General features: G+C 42.0%; 1 protein-coding gene across 6 annotated transcripts; it reads right to left on the bottom strand.

Annotated features, from left to right (window-relative positions):
• Positions 1 to 1120: 1120 nt before the first annotated feature.
• Positions 1121 to 7397, bottom strand: LOC125509866 (uncharacterized). Of its 6 annotated transcripts, none has more exons than XM_087521277.1 (8): positions 6767 to 7393; positions 5920 to 6669; positions 4635 to 5828; positions 4288 to 4458; positions 3417 to 4206; positions 2516 to 2628; positions 1537 to 1793; positions 1121 to 1448 (listed from the first exon to the last, which is right to left on the bottom strand). In XM_087521277.1, the coding sequence occupies exons 6-8, from the start codon at positions 2552 to 2554 to the stop codon at positions 1355 to 1357; spliced, it is 390 nt and encodes a 129-aa protein (XP_087377403.1). In that variant the 5' UTR covers positions 2555 to 2628; positions 3417 to 4206; positions 4288 to 4458; positions 4635 to 5828; positions 5920 to 6669; positions 6767 to 7393; the 3' UTR covers positions 1121 to 1354. The 6 variants fall into 6 exon arrangements, 4 of the variants coding, with proteins under 4 accessions (XP_087377403.1, XP_087377404.1, XP_087377405.1 ...); XM_087521278.1 differs by having other exon boundaries at positions 3963 to 4206; positions 6767 to 7392; XM_087521279.1 differs by having other exon boundaries at positions 3978 to 4206; positions 6767 to 7392.
• Between the last annotated feature and the right edge of the window lie 2848 nt (positions 7398 to 10245).

Here is a 10245-nt window from a genome sequence, read left to right as displayed (position 1 = left end):
ATCGTATCATGAGGGGCATCATCGCCAAGAATATCACATCACCATCCCCGAAAAGAGAGACATAATCACATCGGTATGGGCACTCCCCTTGGCAACTGCCAAGCTTGGGGGAGTGCCCCGGTATCGTATCACCATCATTTTATCTTTACCGTTTTTTCTTAGTTCGATCCTTTTGGCAATATCTTGATCTAGTAGAATAAAAGTTTTAGTATGATCTAGTCGTGATTTTTGCTTTATAATTCCTCTATGTAATCGAGTCCATGAGCTATATAATAAAGATTAGTATTGAGTTAAGGGCTTGATTATTTTGCCATGATCCTAAGGGAATAAAAGAAAAGAGAAAGAAATAAAAAGAAACAAAGAGATCATGTGAATCTTATGGAGAGTAATGAGCTCGCATAGAAAAAGTATGATGAATAAAAGTTGTTGAGAGTTGACAAACATAGTTTTGGTCATCGTTGCAATTAATAGGAAGTAATAAAGGAAGAGAGGTCTTCACATATAAATATACTATCTTGGACATCTTTTATGATTGTGAGCACTCATTAAAATATGACATGCTAAAGAGTTGATGTTAGACAAAGAAGACAACGTAATGGGTTATGTTTTCTTACATCTGAGATAAATTATATTGTCATGGATCATCCAACATGGTTGAGCTTGTCTTTCCCCCTCATGCTAGCCAAATTCATCGCACCAAGTAGAGATACTACTTGTGCTTCCAAATACCCTTAAATCAGTTTTTCCATGATAGTCCACCATACCTACCTATGCATTGAGTAAGATCCTCCAAGTAAGTTGGCATCGGTGCAAGCAATAAAAATTGCTCTCTAAATATGTACGACTTATTAGTGTGGGAGAAATAAGCTTTATACGATCGTGTGATATGGAAGAAATAAAAGCGACAGACTGCATAATAAAGGTCCATATCACAAGTGGCAATATAAAGTGACGTTCTTTCACATTAAGATTTTGTGCATCCAACCATAAAAGTGCATGACAACCTCTGCTTCCCTCTGCGAAGGGCCTATCTTTTACTTTTACTAGATGACTCGTTACGCCAATGGCGCAAGGGCGAATGGGAGCCAAGTATTGTGAGAATATTTAGACACCCAAGTCGAAAACCAAATGTGGCCAACACTCCCGCATCCTCTGCTTGGAAGCCGTCTTTACTCACCAGATCTAACATAGATACATAATTCTTCAAGAGCAAATTTCAGAGAAAATATAAAGCTTTGAAGGCTTTAAGTTGTACTATTGAGACCATACCACCGTATCTTCATTTAGTTTCTTTCGAAACCTAAAGGTCTAAAACAATGGTACATGTGAGAAGCTGTGAATCCACAACAAAAAACTAAACTAACTTCCAAACAAACATTTCATGTTTGGAAGCCACAAAGAAGCAGCCCAGATATCTCTCGTTGTAGTACAGGTACGTGTCCTTAATCCTGCATCCACAGCCCAAAAAATTTCAACACCTAAATCCACGAAATCTAACCGAAGGAAATAATGGCAGAAACATGCGTCGTGGCTTACGTCTCTGAGGACTTCTTGGCATTCTTGTGCAGGTTGGACACAGCAATCCTCGCTGCGAGCTGCAGAAGAACCACACAGGCACCTTCCTTCACCTTGCCCTTGGGGAGGAGGGGGGCAACACTTGCAGCGCCGCGACAAGGCTTTGTGAACGCCGCCGGCGAGAGCGCGCAGCGGAGGGCGTCGAGAGTGGCAGCGGCCTCCGCCTCGGCGCGGGCGTAGTGGCCGCGCGACTCGAGGCAGCACACGAAGCAGTCGCGCTGGAGCAGCAGATGTGTAGGCAAGTAACAAAGATTGGTCAAAGGGAAACAAATTATCCAAAAGAAGAAAGGTTTTATATATTTTCAACGTACCCAGCCATAAAATCAAATGCTTCTTGATTAACAAAATGAACACACAATTAAGCGGGCATAGGAGGTGTACAATCATGTACTGACAAAAATCAGAGGGGTTAGATTATGTTCAAATGAGATAAATCATCAAGGTTCCAATGATAGACTACTGAACTCAATTTGATATATCTAATTTAATAGTGATAAAATTTGATGCCTGGAATGCACTATATGTCAATTTGAGGTAAGAACACATATTGTTTACCAACTTGAGGTAAGAACAGTATCTATATGGAAAAGGTAAACTGCAACTCTAATAGTGATAAATGATAACCTATGCAATAATAGTACTTGTTTCAGCAAAATAGCGACACACAAGCACACACACTAATATTGCATCAGCTACACGCCAACAAATTAATGACCAGGATGATAGAACCGTACATAAGTTTCACCTTCTAATGATCCCACAAAATAGATAGTGGTAGCTGACGATGTTTCAGTATTGTCATTACCCCATCACAATGTTATATATTTTGTTTAATAAAAGGCAATGCAGATATTATAATATGTATATCTTTTCCAGCTTAATTCTATTTTATATTTCTTATACACAGTCTAGAACTCGTATCCCCAGCAAATAGCCAAACCTGGAGCTTCACTGGGATGAAATAATGTCTGTTGCTCATTATCTTGCACAATTTCCATGAATGAGATCGTAAATCCAAATATCATAGTTCAGATTCATGTCCCGATTCTGATCCTACGAATTGCAATAAGAGATATTAGCTATAAATAAACATGCAAGACAAAAATGTCATAAACTTATCACACAAATTAGAATCTGCACCTGTACTAAACTTTTGGTTAAAATCATGGCAGTTTGAAAAGAACTACAACTACAGCTCATCGGCTTGAAATGCTTCGTGTGAGAAAATAAGAGTGATCTGCACGCATGTGTCTTCGACTACGCCACGCCGTCCATCGAACCGTTAGTGGATAGGATCAAAGATGAGACCCGAACGTTGGGAAAACGCTGGAGCCCAGGGGTTTCGGGTTGTCCTGCCCACAACCTGGGATGTCCATTGATAGGATGCATGACACTGTACCGCTCACCTCCTAGGAGGTCTGTTCTACCTTTTCCATGAAATGAAATGCAAAGGTCCTTTGTGTTTTCTCGAAAAAAAAGTGATCCTAGTTTGTAGGCTTCATAGAAATTCGATCAAAACGCAAGTGATCCTATGAGACCCAGCACAACATCGTTTCATGAGACCGATGCATCAATTGCACTGTAGTGTATCTACTATAGATAAATAGCTGTCTAACATGATATTTTATTTTTTATTAGTGGTTGCAGTCTTGTACACCAAGACCTGCCATAACGTGAGTAATTCAGTTGATTCAGCTTGTTGTTCCAAGCAACAAATATAAAAATATGCTGACTGCAGGTTGATTTGCCTGTAGGAGCCTGTGGGGGTAAAGGAGGGGATTGCTTCTGAAGTGCAGCACCTAAAATCAGTGTGTACTCTTTTTGTCAAATCCCTTATTTACCTTCTGGCTCTGTATGTATCCTAAATACTTTCAAGCTAACATTGTGGTATTTGCTTCAAGGACATAAAGAAAACCAGGTCTGCTATTTAGGAAGAGAAGGCAAAGTCAGTAATAGAGCAAGCCGGGCAGGCACAAGAGCAAGTACTAAGACTGATAATGCATGAATGGAGAAATAAACTATAGTGCAAGCATGAAATGTGTGATCCTTGATTAGAACCAAATCTGTTATTGGATGCTCGACTTGGTACTGTGGAACACACAGAAAAGTTTGTAAATACATAGTACATTAGATGCCTAATATATATATAACTTGCACATCACACTTGATGGCCACATATTGATAAACCAGTATCAGTAAACTGAAGTGAATTCACCAAGTTTATACATTGCTTTCACATCATTACTCAAATAACTCATACAGTACATAGTCTCACAATATACACCACTTTATTTTGCAACATATTTCATTTTAATTGTAAGGAAAAGTGATCCGCATATTTGATTTCAATCAACTATGGTGCTCAAGGATTAATCATCTTAAAATACCTAAAGCAATCTGACCTTGTCCTTAGTGAGCAGGGGACCTACACCTGCAGTCTGCGTAGAAAAAGAGATCAAACAATCCTTATGGGCATACGGTCGAGCAGTAAATATGTAAACAAAATGTTATCAGTTCCCACAAAGGAACCAAATAATCCACATCCATCCAAGAAGACATGTCCTCGTAAATCATGTAAAACTCCGCATTTCTGTCAAGGGAGCCAACAAGTGATGTTCCTTCTGCATCCACCTGGAATTGACAATGTGGTCATTGTCTGTACTAAAATTCAGAAAAGTAAGGCCACACATGTGACTGAAACAGAGTGTGGACCTTTGTTTTTGGCAAGCTGCTTGCCTTGCTCTCGTTATCTAAAGCAAACCAGATGAAGATGCAGCAGTTCTGGTGATGTCACCCCGGCGCGGCAAAGATCAGCCCGCTGATTGAGCAAGAGATGCAGGACCAAAACTCTCAGGGATTCAGAGCAAACTGACCTCCCACTCACTGCATCCAGCACAGAAACAAGAAACTTTTAGATTGCGACCTACCAAATTATCCATCCAAACATCCAGTCATACAGAGTCATTCAGATATCAGAAAATTATTAACCGTTAGGTAACGCTGTTATTGTATGGAGGAAAATAAGATAGGACAGTAAGGGAAGAGACTCGAGCACTCACATCCATGGCGAGGGTGGGGTGCTTGGGGAGATGGGCCTGCAGCATCCACTGCTAGGAGGAGGACGAAGCTGAGGAAGAAGAGGTACCTAGCAGTGGTGAAGCAGGGAGGCATCTCCATCTCGAGCACGACAGGGAGGCCGAGGAAGCCATGGAAGCAGTTTTTTCTTGGTGCAATCTGAAAAATAAGACTTCTTTTGCTGCATTGGCATATTAGGATTTAGTACGTTACAACTTTGCAATGATTGACATCAAAGAATGTGATGAAAAACCCATCGTTCCTACTGTACTAATTAATACCAGGTGTCATCACAAGTCATCCGTGAAGTGTTGTAAAGAAGCAGGTAGTAGCAATCTTTTGAGGAAAGCAGGTTCTTTTCAAACACATAGATGTGGTTGATCTGCAGGCGGAAAGTCGGAAACATACTGGTACAAAAAATTATGCTAGCCACTAAAATTTTAATCATACAAAGACTTGGCAGACTGAATCCTTGACCTCTTGCTTTTTACTTTCAGGACCTTCTCCAATTTTTTAGCTTTTCAGATGGCCGTGGTAACTGCTTTCATTTTCCTCATATTTTTTATCCTTCAAGTTCTAGATAAAGAGACAAGTGATCAGATAAAAAAAGATTCATTGTACATACATGCATATGCCAAGAATATGAGCCCCGAAAAAAAGCACACTCCAAGGCAAATAGGTAAGCCATAACAGAAGGAAAGCACGAGCGCATACTTGGGTGCCACTAATTCACTTTCAGGAGCACATCGATGAACTTTAACCGGAAGCCTTGTAGGGGCTAGGAGAATAAAGAATACCATAGAATAATAATTTTTTCCACTTTTTAGTAGCATTCCACACAATTTTAATAGGAAGCCTTAGTCATGGTCTGACAATGAGCAAAAGAGTCTGACAATTCAAATATCTGATCTTAGCTTTACACATATGATGGATTAGGAAGATGTAACACCAGTGACATATTTACTTTTATCCATACCAGTACTACAGCTGACCTAGAAAAAGTTATGGACAATCTATAGTGCACTGTGACTATTTACCTATTCCACTTGCTGCTTCCTTCCTATTTTTTGTTGGAACATAACACCAAGGCATCCACTGCTTTCTAGTTTCAGTGCAATTTAAAATCAGACTGAACATAGATGCATTTATTCAGAAATTATGAAGCAAGTGAAGAGCGCCTAAAATTTAAGGAAAATGCAACCACTGTCAGCAAATAAATGGTCATTAATATTCCAGGTAATAGCCGCAGAATGGAAGAGGACGATTGACCTGGGCTTGAATGGAGGCAGGATAGCATTCTGGATGACCGATTAGAGATCTGCACAGCTACCCGCGCGCTGGGTGGACCGGCAGCCCGTGTCGGCCTGAAAGCAACCGGCGATTCATGAACATTTCATTTTCCATGACCATGAAAAGATAAACGCGGAGGTGGCCATAGCTGGTGAACAATTTTCTTGTTTGATAGTCGTCGTTGACACATAAATGTGCAACACAAACTGAACCCATGACACCATAGAAACATAAATTCAGGAATAGATGTCATTTCCTTTTTATCTTTCTCTGAATTTATCTTTTACCTCTACCAGTCCATACATATATGGTATTTGAGCGCAAATAGAGTAGGTAGACGCAAGCATATGCACACCCAATTCGCAAATAATTAGACTTGTTACAGAGAGAAGGATACCTCTGCAGTCACGACATTGCAAATACACAGAGAATCATATATATGCCTCTTTTCCATATAATGTCAATGTGTTTCATATAAAGTAATTAAACAACCTGAAAGTAGCAATGTGTACTGACATAACAGAGAAACTCCAATCACTAACTTTGATAACACATATCAAAAGGGTGACAAAGAAAGAATTAGGCCACATCAGGGGTAGAATCAACCATAACATCAAGATCAAACTGTAGCAGGAAAAGACGTGGCTGAGAGAGAGTTCACATGTTCCCCATCACCGAACTCTTCGTCAAAATTCTTCCTCCTCTTTTCTGTCTCGGATCTTCACACATCTTGCTTAGACAAACAGTAAACCAACGATTGAAATCAGATCATCAGTAACTAAGGTGAAATTCGGGGGAAGAAGAAGGCGAGACGTAGATGGGCGACCTAGATTGAGGACGACAAAGAGGGCTGGCGAGCAGCATCCGGCACATGACGAGGGCGCCGTCTGGACCTTCGGGCTCGCTGCACCTTCCCCAGTGACGTCCTCCTCTGCTCCTTCCCCTCGCTGTCGTCCTCCTCTGCTCCTCGGCAGCGACCTGGGACCGGTCCAGAACCACATCCCACAGCGGCGGCTAATGGAGGATGGGGAGGCTCGCTGCACCTTCCCAGTGACGTCCTCCTCTGCTCCTTCCCCCCACGATCGTCCTCCTCTGCTCCTCGGCAGCGACCTGGGACCGGTCCAGAACCACATCCCACAGCGGCGACTAATGGAGGATGGGGAGGCATCGTCCCGCAGGAGGCTGCGGGAAGAAAGACACGAGCGGCGGCGGCAACCATGCGTTGGGGCTTCGAGGTCAGAGGAGCAGGGGAGGAGGAGGCGGCGAAGTGGTGGCGAGCAGCTGGGTGGAGAGCGAGAGGAGGCGGCTGAGGTGCTGCGGGAGAAGGCGGCTAGGGATCTGCGGGCTCGGGAGGAGGAAGCGAGCGAGGGGAAAGGGAGATGAGAGAGGATGCTGGACGCGGCGCTCGCGACCTTATCCCTTCCCCTCGTCGCTACAGTAACACGCGCAGGAATAAAAGGAGACGTGGTCATGGCGGCTAGTTGGGCGCAGTCCCTCAAGGTTTATATGTTCAATCTCCTACATTACATAAGAGTTATGGTGATCTTCACCTTTCCTTTTTACATTTTATCATTTGGCAAGCACGGTATGTTGGAAAGATCCTGGTATATATGGCTAATTGGATGTGAGTTTTCATTAACTATTATTGTTGACATTACCCTTGAGGTAAAACGTTGGGAGGCAAAACTATAAGCCCCTATCTTTCTCTGTGTCAGATTAAAACTCCATACCCATAAGTATTGCGTAAGTGTCAGCAATTGTGAAAAACTATATGATAGTTGAGTATGTGAACTTGCTGAAAAGCTCTTATACATTGACTCTTTCCTATGTTATGATAAATTGCAATTGCTCCAATAACTGAGATTATAGTTTGTTAGTTTTCAATGAAGTTTACGATTCATACTTGAAATTGTGATTAAATTATTACTCTAGCATAAGAAATCATATGACAAGAATTATGTAAGTTGATGTTCTAAGAATGATCATGATGCTCTCATGTTCGTATTTTACTTTTATCGACACCTTTATCTCTAAACATGTGGACATATTTTTCGATTTCGGCTTTCGCTTGAGGACAAGCGAGGTCTAAGCTTGGGGGAGTTGATACGTCCATATTGCATCATGCTTTTATATTGATATTTATTGCATTATGGGCTGTTATTACACATTATGTCACAATACTTATGCCTATTCTCTCTTATTTTACAAGGTTTGCATAAAGAGGGAGAATGCCGGCAACTGGGATTCAGGGCTAGAAAAGGAGCAAATATTAAAGACCTATTCTGCACAGCTCCAAAAGTCCTGAAACTTCACGGAAGACAATTTCAGAATATATAATAAATATTGAGTGCAAGAAGTTCATCAGGGGGGCCACACCCTACCCACGAGGGTGGGGGCGCGCCCTACCCCCTGGGCGTGCCCCCTACCTCGTGGGCCCCTTGGTGGCCCTCCGATGACCATCTTCTGCTATATGAAGTCTTTCGATGGGAAAAAATCATAAGCCATCTTCTCGGACGAAACTCCGCCGCCACGAGGCGGAACCTTGGCGTAACCAATCTAGGGCTCCGGCAGAGCTGTTCTGTCGGGGAAACTTCCCTCCGGGAGGGGGAAATCATCGCCATCGTCATCACCAACGCTCCTCTCATCGGGAGAAGGCAATCTCCATCAACATCTTCATCAGCACCATCTCCTCTCAAAACCCTAGTTCATCTCTTGTATCCAATTCTTGTCCTCAGGTCCGGGATTGGTTCTAGTAGGTTGCTAGTAGTGTTAATTACTCCTTATAGTTGATGCTAGTTGGTTTATTTGGTGGAAGATCATATGTTCAGAACCTATATGCATATTAATACCCTTCTGATTATGAACATGAATATGCTTTGTGAGTAGTTACGTTTGTTCCTGAGGACATGGGAGAAGTCTTGCTATTAGTAGTCATTTGAATTTGGTATTCCTTTGATATTTTGATGAGATGTATGTTGTCTCTCCTCTAGTGGTGTTATGTGAACGTCGACTACATAACACTTCACCATTATTTGGGCCTAGAGGAAGGCATTGGGAAGTAATAAGTAGATGATGGGTTGCTAGAGTGACAGAAGATTAAACCCTAGTTTATGTGTTGCTTCGTAAGGGGCTGATTTGGATCCATATGTTTCATGCTATGGTTAGGTTTACCTTAATACTTTTGTTGTAGTTGTGGATGCTTGCAATAGAGGTTAATCATAAGTGGGATACTTGTCTAAGTAAGGATAGTACCCAAGCACCGGTCCACCCACATACCAAATTATCAAAGTACCGAACGCGAAGCATACGAACGTGATGAAAACTAGCTTGACGATATTCCCATGTGTCCTCGGGAGCGCTTTTCTCTATATAAGAGTTTGTCCAGGCTTATCCTTTGCTACAACAAGGATTGGGCCACCTTGCTTCACTTTATTTACTTTTGTTACTTGTTGCTCGTTACAAATTATCCTATCACAACAACTATCTGTTACCACTTATTTCAGTACTTGCAGAGAATACCTTGCTGGAAACCGCTTATCATTTCCTTCTGCTCCTCGTTGGGTTCGACACTCTTACTTATCGAAAGGACTAAGATAGATCCCCTATACTTGTGGGTCATCACGTCACAACGTAACTGGGTTATTATAAAGGTGCTCTACAGGTGTCTCCGAAGGAACTTGTTGAGTTGGCGTATTTCGAGATTAGGATTTGCCACTCTGATTGTCGGAGAGGTGTCTCTGCACCCACTCGGTAATGCACATCACTATAAGCCTTGCAAGCATTGTAACTAATGAGTTAGTTGCAGGATGATGTATTACGAAACGAGTAAAGAGACTTGCTGGTAACGAGATTGAACTAGGTATTGAGATACCAACGATCGAATCTCGGGCAAGTAACATACCAATGACAAAGGGAACAACGTATGTTGTTATGCGGTTCGACAAATAAAGATCTACGTAGAATGTGTAGGAGCCAATATGGGCATCCAGGTTCCGCTATTGGTTATTGACCAGAGAGGTGTCTCGGTCATGTCTACATAGTTCTTGAACCCATAGGGTCCACACGCTTAACGTTCGTTGACGATATAGTATTTATGAGTTATGTATGTTGGTAACCGAATGTTGTTCGGAGTTCCGGATAAGATCACGGACATGACGAGGAACTCCGGAATGGTCCAGAGATAAAGTTTGATATATGGGATAATAGTGTTTGGTCTCTGGAAGGGGTTCCGGATGTTTCCCGAAATGTTTGGGTACGAGAACACTTTATTTGGGCCAAAGGGGAAAGCCCACGAGGTTTTTAGAA

The sequence above is a fragment of the Triticum urartu genome, chromosome 5A, assembly GCF_056163025.1.
Source record: "Triticum urartu cultivar PI428250 chromosome 5A, HENAU_Tu73, whole genome shotgun sequence".
NCBI lineage: Eukaryota > Viridiplantae > Streptophyta > Magnoliopsida > Poales > Poaceae > Triticum > Triticum urartu.
The sequence above is the reverse complement of the archived record's forward strand: the minus strand, read 5'-3'. Positions and strand labels throughout refer to the sequence as shown.